At 41.9% G+C, this 17,700-nt stretch overlaps 1 protein-coding gene across 1 annotated transcript in view; it reads right to left on the bottom strand.

Moving 5' to 3' along the window:
• The window catches only part of LOC104994977 (kinesin-like protein KIF6), a 296,967-nt gene that overhangs the window by 252,091 nt on the left and 27,176 nt on the right, over window positions 1-17,700 (bottom strand). Inside the window, exons 2-3 of the mRNA XM_010848702.1 lie at window positions 13,110-13,316; window positions 904-1,047 (exon numbers count right to left, since the gene is read on the bottom strand). Of these exons, the coding sequence (XP_010847004.1) occupies window positions 904-1,047; window positions 13,110-13,316 (351 nt within the window). The remainder of the gene's footprint in view (window positions 1-903; window positions 1,048-13,109; window positions 13,317-17,700) is intronic.

The following is a 17,700-nucleotide window of genomic DNA, read 5'->3' on the forward strand; positions in this document are numbered from 1 at the left end:
CAAGTGTTATTGCAAATAGAGAGAAAACAACTTCTGCTCACAGGAAAAATGCATACAACAGTTCATAAAACACAATGAGGAAACAGGCTTCCAAATTAGGAAGCTTTGCCCCAGAAATTTATTTTTCATTAAAGTTTTGTTTGAGCTTAATAAAATGACCAATGCCCAAAGTGTGGAAGATCTGAGGTTCTAAGTGACAATTGGCATATGATTTTCTACTTTTCTGTCAAACCAGAACCACACAATACAAAGCAGAATCATAGCAGGTACCACCATCCATAAGCATCAAAGGGTACAAAATAAATATCTGTAACGGGCCCCAAAGACAGGCTTTCCACAGTATCTCACAATGCACTTGGGACTGGGCCTTGTTTGGGGAGACACCTGGGTGCTTTCCATTTTCCTCTCTTAGAGAAAGTCTGAATCCCATCCATTAAACTGAAATTCTGTAAAACACCAGCTGGCTCTAAAGCTACCTGGGACATTTGGCAGCCAGCCTCTACCAAGGCATCCTGGCGTTGGGCTCAGGGACACATCTAGGCTCACATCTTGGTGATGTCTCCAAGGCATCTAAGCAACCAGGAGAAGAGTGGGTCAGGAGAAGCTGATGGGTCTCCTCTCCCAGGTCTCCAGCCAAGGCAAATAACCCATAAGCAGGTCTTCCAAAACATGTATATGAAGTTTTCTGCAAACCATCCCATGCTAGGTGAACTCAGTTCTGAAAAGGGGGAATTTCAGAGCTGGCACATAACCCAAGGCTCTGAACTCTGCCGGCCTCTTTACCTCTGATGGCACACCCCAGCCCAGCTGAAAAGATGGAGACCCACCCAGGACCATCAACTCCATCTCACAGACTAGCACAAACACTCAGACTAAGATCTCTGGAAAGAAGAACCAACGTACATCTATATTCCTTTTCTCTAAAGAGAGCGTGGCGATCATGGTCGTCATGCAGTTCCCTCCCAGGCTGTCTCTCAGGACGCTGGTCATCATGGAGTTCCGATACGGAATGTGTGAGCGGTGCTTTTCTGAGAGGGCGATGATAACCTGTGGGGAAGGAGAGAAACAGCAGCGTTAACTTAGCAGAAAATGCGCAGCTGACAAAAAACTGATACAAAATGCAGTGACCCCCAAACTGGGCTCAGGATAATCTTAACAATAGTCAGTACAGTCATGGTGAAGAGGAAATGAAGCAAACAGAGCAAGACCTGTCCAAGACAAAGCCTGGAATTGCTGGACAGATGATATAGCTTGTACAGAATTGTATATATTATTATCGTCTTTTTCAGTCACTGGGAAATTTATATTAAAAACTCAAGGGTAAATCACGCCAGATTTTAAAAATTCAACCAAAACTGGTCTGAATGCCTCTTCGTCAAGGTAAGAGAGACAGAACACTGAATCAGAACCACAAGAGGAAACAGACCCCAAATTCTGGCATCAGATTGTCCAGGTCCAGATTCCAGCCTTCAAGGCATGTCATTCAACACTTCGGCTTCAATCTCCTCATCTGCCAAACATGGAAAAGACAGTACTCACCCTGTGAGTAGTTGGGATGATTAGAAGAGTTCAAATGCACAAATTACTTGGAGTAGAACTAGCCCATAATAAATGCTGTATGTGTGTTTCCTTTCACTGTTAAGCGATGGGCAAGAGGACCTTGATTGAGCTAGAACCTGATCATCTTGCTCCTCAGGAGTGTCTTCGGTACTTAACAGGAAGGTAGTAAATGAACGTTTGGGAGATGGATGAAGAGATGGTGTGGGCTATCCCCAAGGGAAGCCACCAGGGTTTCAGGGGTTTCTGGGGAAGATGAATCCAGTGCCAGGATGCCCACTGCAAAGCACCAGGAATAAATCACCCACAGATGTGACATGTGATTTCAGGGGAATCACCGGGTCCTGGCTTCTGAGAATTCTGCCAACACCTGCCAATGCTCTAGTCTTCCTCTTCCCTGGTGTGTAATTTTCATCACCAGAACTTTCTCTATTCCTTTAGTTACAAAATAAGATGGGAGCATTGCTTTTAAAGGATGCTTTTAGCAAAATCATGTAATGATACCACTTGTCCTCCTTTAAACGAATGACCACAGGTTTTATCAGGAACCAGAAATCCCGTGAGATTTTCTCAAAAACCACTTTTCCACTCTGAGAAATGGACCCTCCCACCTTATCCTTTTGTTCCAAACATCTACCCAGCTTCTTCTCCCTGCCTTTGATCTGAGCTGATGGCTACACACCCTTCTTCTAGGTGTAAGCAGCCTGTATGCCCCACCCCTAAATCCCCCTCACATCCCACCCTTCTTGCTGTTACTGCCTGGCCCTTGCCCAAGTCCAGCCCTCTGTCCCCTCCCTGTTCTCCTCTCACCTATTCTGCTCCTAAAATTAACCCCTTTCTTTGCATTAATTTCTCTCTCTCTCACCTGGATCACACCCATCCTGCAAGCCACAACAGTCCTAGACTAAGATGGATCTTGCCAAGGTCACCAGTGACCCCAGTGAATGAAGAGCACTGACCACTATGTTACTAGACCTCTGGTTTGAGGAAGGCATCAACATGGGTATTCACTGCCTCTTTCAGGAAACTTTATTCATGTGGTAATCAGGCTATCACACTTTTCTGGGTTTTATTTTTCTTTAAAAACTATTTAATGAATGTTTCTTTATCTTCTTTCCAAATGCTTCTTTATCTTCACCTCAATCTATTGAAGTGCTCCAAGGCTCCAGTCCTGGATCCTCATTTCTTTATTATCTATAGTCTCTCCCTGTGTAATCTCATCCAATCCCTTGGTTTTAAATATTAGGTTGGCCAGAAAGTTCATTCAGGTTTTTCCATAACATGCAATGGAAAAACCTGAATGAACTTTTTGGCCAACTCAATATAACCATGTCCTGATGTCTCCCCAGCTTACAGCATCAGCCACTGCCCCTTCCCTGAGCTACTATCCTTGTGGCAACTCTGTATCTCCACCTGGATGTCTGTTCCTGACTTTCTCTCTCCTTTACTGCCAGTCTCATTCTTTCTCAGATTTTACCCATCATTATTAGTGGCCCTACCATCCACCTATGGCACAGTCCAAAACTCTAGGCATCATTCTTGAATCCCCCAATTCCAACATCCAATTTCTGTTAGGTTTACCTGCAAGATACACCCAGGATTGGGCCACTTTCCCCACCTCTTTTGCCACTATGACAGTTCAGGCCACCATTGTCCCTTCCTTGGACAACTGCTCCAGGGTCTGAACCAGTCTCCTTGCTTCTCCTTGTGCCCCCCGTGGTCTCCTCTCTGCAGAGCAGTCAGAGGCATCTTTATAAAATGTAGTTACATCTGGTCGCTGTCCTGCTTACAGCCTCCCATGTACTTGGTATGGTGACCCAAGCCCTGTCTGCAAGTTCCTGTCCACCCGTCTGACCTCCTCTCCTATGGTGCTTTCACGGACCACACTGGCTTTGCTCTTGCTGTACCAGGCCAAATGTCTCAGCCTTCGAACTTGTTTCTTTTAACCCGAGATGCTCTTGCCCCAGACTTTCTTACATCTTCCTGCTTCTTACCAGTCAAGTCTTTGCTCAAGTTTTATTTCCTCACCAGGGTTTCCCCTGCACTTTCTATCAAAAGTAACACTCCAATATCCAGGTTCTTAGTCTATGCTATTTTTCCTCAAGTAGTTTTATTCATTTATTATTTGGTCAAACAAGTAAATTTTATTCATTTAATTGTTTGTTATCTGCTTCCCTGCTAGACTTTCTGCTCCACAAGGCAGAAATAAAACACTTGGTTTCTCTTGTCCATGGCTCCATCCCCACTGCCAAGAGCAGTGACAGTAAACAGCAGTGTGGCAGAAACTAAGCTGTCTTCTTCAGCTCTCATGACAGCCCCCGATCTAGTCCTGCTTCCTGCTGCTGCTAAGTCACTTCAGTCATGTCTGATTCTGTGCGACCCCATAGACAGAAGCCCACCAGGCTCCCCAGTCCCTGGGATTCTCCAGGCAAGAATACTGGAGTGGGTTGCCATTTCCTTCTCCAGTGCATGAAAGTGAAAAGTGAAAGTGAAGTCGCTCAGTCGAGTCCGACTCTCAGCGACCCCATGGACTGCAGCCTACCAGGCTCCTCCATCCATGGGATTTTCCAGGCAAGAGTACTGGAGTGGGGTGCCATTGCCTTTTCCGGTCCTGCTTCTTACAAAATGTCATTTCCTAGTCTCTCCTACAGCTCACAGTTTGCATGAGACCTACCTCCATCAAGCAGACACCCCTGCGTGGGATTTGGGGGTGAGTAAATGGGAGTGGTCCCCTTCATGGATCACAGTCTTGTTGTGGAAAGGGGCTTGCATAACTCAGTGAAGCTATGAGCCATGCCGTGCAGAGTCACCCAAGACAGAGAGGTCATAGTGAACAGTTCTGACACAATGTGGTCCACTAGAGGAGGGAATGGCAAACCACTCCAGTACTCTTGTCACAAGAACCCCAAGAGCAGTATGAAAAGGCAAAAAGACGTGAAACTGGAAGATGAGTCTGCAGTCAGAAGATGTCCAATATGCGCCTGGGGAAGAGTGGAGGGCAATCACTAATAGCTCCAGAAAGAATGAAGCAGCTGGGCCAAAGCAGAAATGATGCTCAGTTGTGGATGTGTCTGGTGGTGACTGTAAAGTCCAGTGCTGTAAAGAACAATACTGCATAGGAATCTGGAGTGTTAGGTCCATGATTCAAAGTAAATTGGACATGGTCAAGCAGGAGATGCCAAGATTGGATATCAACATCTTAGGAATCAGTGAACTCAAATGGATGGGAGTGGGTGAATTTAATTCAGATGACCATTATATTTACTACTGTGGGCAAGAATCCCTTAGAAGAAATGGAGTAGCCCTCATAATCAACAGAAGAGTCTGACCTCAAAAAACAACAGGAAGATCCCAGTTTATTTTCAAAGCAAACCATGTAACATCACAGCAACCCAAGTCTATGCCCCAACCACTGATGCCCAAAAAGCTGAAGTTGACCAGTTCTATGAAGATCTACAAGACCTTCTAGAACTAATACCAAAAAAAAGATGTTCTTTTTATCATAGGGGATTGGAATGCAAAAATAGGAAGTTGAGAAATACCAGCATAACAGGCAAGTTTGGCCTTAGAATACAAAATAAAGCAGGGCAAGGGAAAACAGTTTTATCAAGAGAACATGCTGTTCATAGCAAACACACTTTTCCAGCAACCCAAGAGACAACTGTACACATAGACATCAACAGATGGTCAATAATGAAATCAAATTGATTGTGTTCTTTGAAGCTGAAGATGAAAAAGCTCTATACAGTCAGCAAAAACAAGACGTGGAGCTGACTATGGCTGAGATCATTAGCTCTTTTCTGCAAAATTCAGGTTTAATTTGAAGAAAGTAGGGAAAAATCACTAGGCCAGGTGACAAACAGATTCAAGGGATTAGATTTGGTAGGGAGAGTGCTTGAAGAACTATGCACAGAGGTTCGTAACATAGTACAGAATGACTAAAACCACCCCCAAGAAAAAGAAATGCAAGAAGGCCAAGTGGTTGTCTGAGGAGGCTTTACAAATAGCTGAGAAAAGAAGAGAAGTGACAGGCAAGGGAGAAAAAAAAAGATACACCCATCACAACATAGAGTTTTAGAGAACAGCAAGGAGAGATAATAAGAGAGATTTGGAAAACTCAGCAATGGCCACAGGACTGGAAAAGGCCAGTTTTCATTCCAGTCCCAAAGAAGGGCAATGCCACAGAATGTTCAAACTACCATACAGTTGTGCTCATTTCTCATGCTAGTAAGGGTATGCTCCAAAATCGTTCAAGCTAGGTTTCAGCAGTTTGTGAACCAAGAACTTCCAGATGTACACACTGGGTTTAGAAAGTGCAGAGGAACCAGAGATTAAGTTGCCAACATCCATTGGCGTAGAGAAAGCAAAGGAATTCCAGAAAAACATCTACTTCTGCTTCATTCATTATGCAAAAGCTTAGTGAATCCACTGTATGGATCACAATGAACTGTGGAAAATTCTTAAAGAATTGGGAATACCAGACCACCTTACCTGTCTCCTGAGAAATCTGTGTGTGGGTCAAGAAGCAACAGCTAGAACCTTACATGGGACAACTGACTGGTTCAAAATTGGAAAAGGAGTATGACAAAGCTGTATATTGTCACCCTGCTTATTTAACTTATATGCAGAGTACATCATGCAAAATGCCAGGCTTGATGAATCACAAGCTGGAATCAAGATTGCAAGGAGAAATATCAACCTAAGATATGCAAATAATACCCCTCTAATGACAGAAAGTGAAGAGGAACTATTTCTTGAGGAGAGTGAAAAACCTGGTTTAAAATTCAACATTCAGAAAACTAAGATCATGGCATCTGGTCCTAACTTCAAGGCAAATAGAAGAGGAAAAAGTGGAAGCAGTGACAGATTTTATTTTCTTGGGCTCCAAAATCACTGTGGATTGTGACTGCAGCCATGGAATTAAGGTTGCTTGCTCCTTGGAAGGAAAGTTATGACAAGCCTATACAGCATATTAAAAAGCAGAGACATCATTTTGCTGACAAAGATCCATATAGTCAAAGCTATGGTTTTCCCAGTAGTCATCTATGGATGTGCTGGGCCACAAAGAAGTCTGGGTGCTGAAGAATTGATGCTTTTGAACTGTGGTGCTGGAGAAGACTCTTGAGAGTCCCTTGACATGCAAGGAGATCAAACCAGCAATCCTAAAGGAAATCAAGCCCGAATATTTATTGGAAGGACTGTTACTAAAGCTCCAGTCCCAATACTTTGGTCACTTGATGCAAAAGAGCTGACTCATTGGAAAAGACCCTGGGATGCTGGGAAAGATTGAAGGCAAAAGGAGAAGGGGGTGGCAGAGGATGAGATGGTTAGATGGCATCACTGACTCAATGGACATGAATAAGAGCTAACTCTGGGAGATACTGGAGGACAGAGGAGCCTGGTGTGCTACAGAGTCAGACATGACTTAGTGACAGAACAACAGATGAGATTGGAGGCCATAAGTAAGAAGACCATTTTGCAGGAGATTAGTGTGGCAGTGGCATCTGGTTCTTTCGAGGCAGCTACAGAGAAGGTTCTGAAAACTAGGACCTAATGTCCTACATATGCAGTGGTGATAACAGCAGTGTTTAACAGAGCCATTTAGAGCTGTGCTTAGAAGTCTCTCTCAGTTGCTCTGCTCCTAGCTGGGTCATACCCCAGCCCAGTTTTCTAATTTTTCTCGAGATTCTTTATGTTTCATAAACTCTCTGCCACTTAAATTAGCTAGAGTGAATTTCCCAGTTTGCAACTAAGAAATCTGAGTAATAGAACACAATCTCAATACTTTTCTGTTAAATGAATATGAATGAATGAATGAGTGGCTTAATTAGTTTTACCTAGGAAGGCACTGTCAGGGTCATTAGTAGTAGATGTGGGAAAACCAAGTTTCAGTGTAAGTGGAAGGAAAGTAAGGAATATGGTGGACTACAGTCTGACAGGCAAGGTGGTAGCATGGGGCGCTGAGTAGAGCTCTGGATCCTAAGAACCAGGGGACAAATACCTGAAACAGGCAAGGATGACCCAAACACCAAATACATGACCAAACAGGTGCTGGTCTGACAGATATGCAGAGAGGGTAGCACACTGTTTATGAATCATCAGTTCATAATGATTCATCATTACTGTTTATGAATCATCAATTAAATACCTAAGAGTTTTCTAAGTACTTAGAGAACATAAAAAAGAAACAGTTATGTAACAAATTCAACAAATACTTTTAAAATGGTCCACATTAAGGCAAATCTTATAAAAAAAAATGAAACCTTTAAAAAAATAAAGAGCTCAGATGTCCATGGAAGATTATCCCCCGAAAAAACCGACAGAGTTACAACTAGCACGGCACCGTGAGCTTTCTCTCCTGAATGCAGCAAATCCAGTGGAAGCCAAGTGGAAAGAGATACTGAAAAAGTCCCACTCATGTTGGCTAACTGGCAGGGGTGACCCAGATTCTGATTTCTGTGCAAGTGCAGAGCAAACACTCTCTGTTTTCAGTGGTTTCGCACTTGATGTTTGGCCTGACAGAGACCCAGGGTCACCCGAGGAGTGCTTGAAGCTTCTGGTTGGAACAAGTATGCACAGCTCCTTCCTTTTTCTCCTAGGGCTCGATTTCTAGGGCCAAGATGTACCCTGTTATTGTGGCTTAAAATGTTTTCAAGGAGACTTTTTGGAAAAAGTACTACATACACAAGGAAAACTCCAAAACCAACAGTACTCGGGCACGCAGAAATTTACTTACTTCTGAGCATAATGAGGTACATTCAACTCAGAATGGCTGTGCCCTGCGAGCAGGTGTAAGGTCTTTCGGTATTGTCCAGGGAGCAGTTACAATCACATGGATTTTCTATACCAAGTGTGGGTTAATTCACGTAAGAATGGTTACCAAACTGTCTTTTCCTAGTCCATCTCCATCTTATATATTGAAACTGAGACAGAAAGGATGTCATTCGTCACCAACCTCTACATGAGTTTCTGTGATAGCTTTTCTCTTCCTGCACTTCGAGCACTTGTTTATAGGCCTGGCTCTTTCACTGAATGACACGGTAGCACAGACTATTTCTCAATCATAAGTCGATCCCCATTGCCTAACGTAACTTGTAGCACCCAGTGGACACTCAATCACCATTTTTTGAATGGATGGATGAAGCTGATTAAACTAAATTGTGTTATACTTCCAGTCTCATAGCCTCATAATTAAGTCCTTCATAAGGAAACTTTCTTTATAAAAGTCCTTGAATTCTGTTATTTCATCAACAGTATCTGCTCATTCTTTTTATTATTCTCATTCCCAGGTATTCCTTGGTAGCCTCTCACTTGTCTGTGTAAAATTCCAATATTTGTCTACTGTCCTCTTACATTCTCTATGGCAGCAGCTTCTAGATTTACTCAACCCCACATACCCATGTGCATACTCTGCATTTTTCCATATTTATGCTCTTCTTTCCTCGTTTGCTGATCTGTTCCTTCTCTCCCTCTCTCCATTATTTTATGCCATGACCTCCATGAAGACACTTGTACATCAAAGTAAAGAGCTAATGGCTGCAGCGATGCAGCCGGTGTCTATGAAACGGATAAGTTACATTTGGAGAGCCAAAAGCCAACAACATGTGAATGTTACCAGGACCCTGGGTGAGTCAATCCCCTGGTGGGAGCTAAGGGCCGACAGGCTCCCGGTTCTCACTGTCCGACATGCCCTGACCCCACCTCCTGGCTGGGCTCACTCCGACTCATCCCTCAGATGTCCGCTTTGCATCAGCCCCAAGAGAACTTGCATTAACTCTCCCCTCTCACTCTAAGTCCAGTCCCCCAGGACAAGCTCTTCTTGCCCCTTGGACTTGCTCTTCAGGCTCCCATCAGGATTACAGCCAGGTTTATTCTTATATTATATAAGTATCCTTATTTAGATTACTTATTCAAAGTGTGTCCCCCTCCACTGGACCGTGAGGACTTCAGGGCAAGGACCTTTTCCAATTTTGTTCAGCGCTGTGCTCCAGGACCTAGCGCAGTCCTCGGCACATTATTGCTCCATATAAATATCTGTTAAATAAACTAGCTACACAGAAAATCAAATGCCACCATGACTACTTACATGAGGCTGATGGTACAAGAATTTTGAAGTGAAGAAAGGTAGGGAGAGGAAGAGTTTTAATAACAAGTAACAGCTTGCAAAGATTGTATAGAATGAATGAAGAAAAAAGAAAGGATTAGGAGCAGAATGTTTTTCTTGAGTGATTATAATTAATGAAAATTTTGGTTCAACTAGCAAATATAAATACAATTTCACATGAATGGACAGATCTAATTGGAGTTAAAGGACAATGCTAACATCTGAAACAAGTAGGTATATTTTGAAAAAAAGCACTTTGAATATAGTTCATTATGTTTTCATATCAGTGTTATATAAACATCCTGCAAAGTAACAAGATCTGTTAAGTAAAATTAGAATGTAATATATGAGCAAGAAGGAGTCCAGAAATGCTGACTATTGTCAGAAACACTATCTGAACAACACACAGGCCTTAATCTCGGGGTGCTGCATTACTGGGGTTCATTTACTCAGAGCCTATTGTGTGTGCCTTGTTCACAGAGAGTTCCCTTAGGTTTCTCTCAAACTACTTTCTCAGCCAACTTGGCCATTAGAAAGCATTTAACATCAGGACAACATCATTCTCAAAAGGGTTCATTAGGCAGCTTCAAAAAAAAAAAGTATTTTTTTTCCCAAATCTTTCAGTCTCCAACATTCATCAACAAATCATTCTGCCTTGCCAATGTTCTCTGTATTTCTCCACTCTAGCTTTTGATCATGTTTCTCTTTTTTTTATTCTTGGAATTAGTTGCCATCTTTAACATTCAACTCACAGCGTTTATATTCACAGAGCTGAAAGGAACTTAAGAAATTTAATTCAATTCTCTCCTTTCAGAGAGAATTTTTTTTTTTCTGGAAGATTTATTTAGCAAAATTCAGATGAGCTTTCTTTGCCCTTGGAATAAAACTCAGAAATTAAAAATTGAGCATGCACTGGGACGGACTATAGTAAACCTGGAGTACAGACAGGGAGGGAAGCTAGATAAATAGAACCAGTGCAGGGTCAGAATCACCACCAGATGAAGTCACCACAAGTGGAAAAGATACTGGTCATCTCCACATTATGGCCTCACAGCTAATCTACCAGCCCGAAACAAATAGGCCATGGAGGGTGTTTCTTATATTCATACCCACTACTAATTTTACAATAAAAACAATAAGCAAAGGTTAAAAAAAAAAAAAAAAAGCATAGGCTTTGGAGTCAAGCAATTCGAGGTTCAAATCCTTATCTCACCACTAGCTACATGATCTTTGGAAGGCCTAGGGAGGACATGAGTTATAAAAACTGTAAGATGGGGGGTAAAAACTAATATGTCCAGTGCACAACTGTTCTGAGGTTTAAATGAAATGTTTATACAGAATTATAGTAGCTACCCCAATGTTGATAGCAGCATTATTCACAAGAGCCGAAAGGACAAAAGAAGTAATGTTCATCAACAAAATATGATATATTTATATCTACATTCCCCCTTCATGGATCATGGCCTTGTTGTGGTGAAGGGGCTTGGGCAACTCAATGAAGTTATGAGCCATGCCATGCAGGGCCACCCAAGACAGACAGGTCACAGTGGAGAGCTCTGACAAAACGTGGTCCACAGGAAGGAATGGCAACTCACTCCAGTATTCTTGCCTCAAAAATCCCATGAACAGTATGAAAAGGCAAAAAGATATGACACCAGAAGATGAGCCCTAGGTTTGTATGCTACTGAGGAAGAGCAGAGAGATACCTCTAGAAAGAATGAAGCAGCTGGGGAAAAGTGGAAATGATGCTCTGTCATCCTGCTTATTTAACTTATATGCAGAGTACATTATGGGAAATGCTGGGCTAGATGAACCACAAGCTGGAATCAAGATTCCTGAGAGAAATATCAACAACCTCAGATATACAAATGATACCACTCTAATGGCAGAAAGTGAAGAGGATGTAAAGAGTCTCTTGATAAGCATGAAAGAGGAGAGTAAAAAAGCTGGCTTAAAACTCAACTTAGTTCAAAAACCTAAGACCATGACATCTATTTGCCATGAAATGGTCCCATGGTAACTGCAGCCATGAAACTAAAAGACACTTGCTCCTTGGAAGGAAAGCTATGAAAAACCTAGGCAGCATGTTAGAAAGCAGAGACATCACTTTGCCAACAAAAGTTTGTATAGTCAAAGCTATGGTTTATCCAGTAGTCATGTATGGATGTGAGAGTTAGACCATAAAGAAGGTTGAGTGTCAAAGAAGTAATGTTTTTGAACTGTGGTGTTGGAGAAGACTCTTGAGAGTCCTTTGGTCTACAAGGAGATCAAAGCAGTCAATCCTAAAGGAAATCAACTGTGAATATTCATTGGAAGGGCTGATGCTGAAGATGAAGTTCCAGAACTTTGGCTACCTGATGGGAAGAGCTGACTTATTGGAAAAGACCCTGATACTGGGAAAGATTGAGGGTAGGAAGGGGGTGACAGAGGATGAGATGATTGGACAGTATCACTGACTCAATGAACATGAATTTGAGCAAACTCTGGGAGATACTGAAGGACAGGGAAGCCTGGCATGCCGCAGTCTATGGGGTTGCAGAGTCAGACATGATTTAGAGACTGAGCAACCACAATATCTACACTTCCACACTTTCAATGTAGAGGACGCAGATCAATCCCTGGTTGGGGAATTAAATCCCACATACCATGGAGCAACTAAGCCCGGGTGCCTCAACCACTGAAGCCAGAGTGCTCTGGAGCCTGTGCTGCAACTACCGAGCCTCTGGGCCACAACTAGAGAGTCCATGCATTTCAACGAAAGAGCCCACGTGACACAGTGAAGATCCCACATGCCACAACTAAGACTCAGTGCAGCCAAATAAGTAAATAAGCACTTTAAAAAGGGAAGGACAGTCCAATACATGCAAAAACATGGATGGGTCTTGCAGTTATGCTAAGTGAAAGAAATCAGACACAAAAGGACAAACATCGTATAATTCTACTTACAGGAGTATATGGAATAGGCAAATTCATAGCAGCTGAAAGCAGAATAGGCATAATGGGGCTGGGAGTATAAAGAGATGGGCGTTACTGTTTAATGGGTACAGAGTTTCTGTTTGGGATTATGAGACTTCTGGAAATGGATGGTGGTGATGATTGTACAACATTTTGAATGCACTTGATGTTGCTGAATTGTACGCTTAAAAATTAGCAAAGTGGTAAATGTTACATTATATATATATATCACCACAATATAATATAATTTTACATCATATATGTTTTATTTTGAGACACAAAACAGGGCCAAAATGCTAGTAGAATGCCTGATGCTATGTACATGGTCACAAGGAGGGAGATTCAAGAGGGAGGGGACATATATATATACCTAGGGCTGACTCATGGTGATGGCAGAAACCAATACAACATTGGAAAGCAATTATCCTCCAATTAAAAATAAATAACATTTATTAAAATGGTAGGTATAGGTCATCCTACCCCAACTGATTACCTGTTCTAAGTAATGCAGTGACAAGTTGATATACTTGGCCTCTGTCAGAAGCTGGCCTCCGACTCCAGTCTTGGCAACCCGCTCTGAACCAGCCAGGTCCACCAAATGCAGCTTGGCGTGTCTCACGGTTGCAGATCCTGGTTCCTTGCTTGACAGGTGAATGGTGAAGATGCAGTGAGAACGGGTTGAAGCTTGGTTCATAGGAGTCTATAATAAATAAGTTGTAAAACAAATGCGAACAATGAGAATTTTGGAAGACTATCAACAGATTTACATGTATATTTCCACTGATAAGACATTTCCCGTGAAGTGAATACTTTCAAATGGAGTAAAGATGCTTGCAGCGGAGATCCTTAATATGAATTACTTTCAGTGTGTTAACCTCCTGAATGACTGATAACAGATATGGGTGGGTTCATTCAGAAAGTGAGAGGTTGAGTGAGGCAAAGCTTGGGTCTTTTTAAACAATACGATAAGTTTACCCTGTTACACGACCACAGTTCATACCTTAACTTTGGCTGGCCATACTGAAAATGTTCAATGTGAATTTCATAAGAAAAGAGCTGGGAATGGGCGCATTGAGAGAGTTCATTCCACAAATGTAAACACCATCCACAGGCAAGGATACCTAACATCACTGCTACTAGCCAACACGGAATTGGGGCTCCCACTCAAAAGAATAAACAAGGAAAAAATATGAGGCATAGTAATAGAAAAGAAGAAATTCAAGTGTCTTATACACAGAAAATACTGTGGTTTACAAAGAGAATGCAAGAACATCTACAAATAAACTGTTAAGGACTAAAAAGATGAGCATGGTTGTTGGATGAAAGATAAATACGAGAAATCAGTAAAGTTCTAATAATCCAGCAACAATTAATCAGGAAATATATTATTCATAATAGCAACAAAGATGATGAGATAATAAGAGATTAATCTTATAAAAGATATGCAATTTACAAGGAAAATGATAAAATAATATTAAAGAGGACAAAATGGAAACCTGAAAAATTGAGGTGCCAGATATTAATATACCATTTCATGGATGAGAAAATCCAAAATTAATCTCTGTATTAATCTCTCTCTATTAAGCAATATATTCAATGCAATTGAAATACAAATGCTGTTGGTTTTGCTTACAGCGCAAAACAAATTAATTCTAAAAATGAGATGGGAGAGCAAATATTGAAAATAATCAAAACCAATTCTGTGAAAGAATAATAAGGAAAAGAGTCTTGTCTTGCTATATATCCAGGGATAATCGTAACACTAGAGTAATTAAAACAGAGTGGTACTGCTGCAGGAGCAGATAACTAGGTCAGTGAAACATGCTATGCTCATTTAAGGAACTCTGCCTAAGTTCCTGGGTGACATCATAGCACAGAGGAGGAAGGATGGACTTATTAACAAATGGTGTTGGAATAATGGGCTGCTACTGCTAAGTCGCTTCAGTCGTGTCTGACTCTGTGTGACCCCATAGATGGCAGCCCATAAGGCTCCCTTGTCCCTGGGAGTCTCCAGGCAAGAACACTGGAGTGGGTTGCCATTGCCTTCTCCAATGCATGAAAGTGAAAAGTGAAAGTGAAGTCGCTCAGTCGTGTCTGACTCTTCGAAACCCCATGGACTGCAGTCCACAAGGCTCCTCCGTCCATGGGATTTTCCAGTCAAGAGTACTGGAGTGGGGTGCCATTGCCTTCTCCGGAATAATGGGCTATCTGTCTTGAAAATGTAAATTTAGATTGCTTTCTCACACTATACACATAAATAAATGCCAGAATGTATAAAGATTTATGTGCAAAATAACACAACTTCTTTTTTTTTCCTTTTAGTTTAGCAAAATGATTTATACAAGGCAAACATCCTGTTAACTACCTCCTAAGGCCATGGCACCCCACTCCAGTACTCTTGCCTGGAAAATCCCACAGATGGAGGAGTCTGGTAGGCTGCGTTCCATGGGGTCGAGAAGAGTCGGACACGACTGAACGACTTCACTTTTCACATTTCACTTTCACGCATTGGAGAAGGAAATGGCAACCCACTCCAGTGTTCTTGCCTGGAGAATCCCAGGGATGGGAGCCTGGTGGGCTGCCATCTATGGGGTCGCACAGAGTCGGACACGACTGAAGCGACTTAGCAGCAGCAGCAGGTCAAACAACAATTCTGCCAGGCACCTCGGAAGACCCATCCTAATCCTCTCCCCAAAATAAACATTTTCTTCCCGACTCTGTAGTAATCCCTTTCTTAGATTTCATTGGGTTTTATCACTTAAGTATGCATCCTTAGATACTATAGTTTTAGTTTTGTCCTTAGGTTTTTAGCTTGAGAAGTGTCGGATTCTCATTCCATCCACAGGTTCCCTTTCCACCCCTTGTTTCCTTTACAATGTATCTGCTGAAGAACTTGAGCCATTTGACTGAAGTTTCTCGGTCTGCGCTTTGCCAACTGCATACGTTCTCATGGCAGAGTTCAACTTGTCCTGTCAGCTCTATTTCTTGGATATCAGCAGCGGGATCGAGGGCTTGACCAGACTTACGTCCTATCCCTTTAGCAAGACTACCAGTGGCGGTACATCTTTTTATCAGGAGATGTACACAAGTCTGGTTGTTGCTTTTTTGAAGGAAATAACACAATTTTAACCTTAAAATATAGCAGCATATTGTAATCAACCCAAGGTAGTAATAGATAACCTATGAAAAAATATCAAACACAAAAATGAATGGATTTGAAATAGTTGATCAAATAATCCAAAATTAAAGAACTTCCGTGTGATGATATCTGCTGCTGCTGCTGTTCGGTAAATCAGTTGTGTCTGACCTTTTTCGACCCCATGGACTGCAGCTCGCCAGGCTCCTCTGTCCATGGGATTTCCCAGGCAAGAATCCTGGAGGGGGTTGCCATTTCCTTTTCCAGGGATCTTTCCAACCCAGGGATTGAACCGATGTCTGCTGCACTGGCAGGCGGATTCTTTACCACTGAGCCACTTGGGAAGCCGTGTTATCTGCCATAAAGTTAAAAGACTGAGAGGTGATATTAGCAGTATATGTGGCTGACAAAAGATTAACATTTGAAATACAGAACCCCCACAAAACAACAAGAGAAAGACAAACAACTCAGAAAACAATGAGCAAAGGATATAAATATGTATCCTATAAAGAGGAAACCTGAATACAGTCAACATGTCTTTGAAAAAATGCTCAGGCTTACAAATACTCAAGACAAGTAATTAAAATCCAATAATTAACTATTTCATTCACCTCCATCAGACCAGAAAAAATGTAAGAAATAAAGTCTAACAAAACAAGTATTTGTAAAGATATAAGGAAGTCGAAATATTATATACCCTGGTAAGATTGCAAATTAAAACTTTTTTTTTTGAGAGAGAATTCCCTATGACCTGCAAGCCAGCAATAATAGACTGACCACTGGTCAGGCTCAGATGGTAAAGAATCTGCCTGCAATGCCGGAGACCCAGGTTGGGTCCCTGGGTCAGGAAGATCCCCTGGAGAAGGAAATGGCAACCCATTCCTGTATTCTGGCCTGGAGAATACCATGGACAGAAGAGCCCGGTCTGCTACAGTCTATGGGTGGCAAAGAGTTATACATGACTGAGCAGTTAACACTTCATTTCACTTCACTAGGAGTATTTCCAAAAGGGAAACCTGGGCCAGGTACATAATAGGGGAAAGAGACAGAGGCAGAGGGAGACAGAGACAAAAGTCACTGCGGCACTGCTTAGGGCAGCAAGAAGGTGATGCAAGATGTACAACCTAAACGGACATCTTGCGGTGGAAAGATGAATAAGCTACAGAAGAGTAAAATGCAACAACTTTTGTGTAGGTTGACACTGATTTCTAAAACAGAATGTTGAGGGAAAATGGAAGGTTAATGATAAAAATACTATGACAAAACTTAGGTAAGTAAGAAGGCAATATTATTTAAAAACATTAGCTCATGGAGCCATAACCTAGGTCATTAAAAGTTTAGAAAACGGACTGAGAGGATACAGCAAATTAATAATAGTGGTTGCTTTGTGAGAGATGACTTCATCCTTATCTGAAATATCCTATTTCTTTTATGTAAAAATTATCAGAAGCAAATAAATATCAGACATCTAAAAATATCTAAAATAAAAAGTATCTAAAAATATTCCAAAGGAATGTTCATATGCATAAAGCCATTCAGATCTCCACCTCTGCAAAATGGGATTTAACAAAAGAATTTCTATATGGATACACATGTATTCAGATAGGATAACATATATGGATTCTTTCTGTAAATGTAAATTCTTGATGGACACCATTGTAGATTTATACCAACTAGCAAAATACATGGAGAAGGCAATGGCACCCCACCCTGGTACTCTTGCCTGGAAACCCCCATGGACAGAGGAGCCTGGCAGGCTGCAGTCCATGGGGTCGCTAAGGGTTGGACATGACTGAGTGACTTCACTTTCACTTTCCACTTTCATGCATTGGAGAAGGAAATGGCAACCCACTCCAGTGTTCTTGCCTGGAGAATCCCAGGGACAGAGGAGCCTGGTGGGCTGCCGTCTATGGGGTCGCACAGAGTCGGACACGACTGAAGCAACTTA

This window comes from Bison bison, unplaced genomic scaffold, assembly GCF_000754665.1.
Source record: "Bison bison bison isolate TAMUID 2011002044 unplaced genomic scaffold, Bison_UMD1.0 scf7180017864270, whole genome shotgun sequence".
NCBI classification, from domain to species: Eukaryota; Metazoa; Chordata; class Mammalia; order Artiodactyla; family Bovidae; genus Bison; species Bison bison.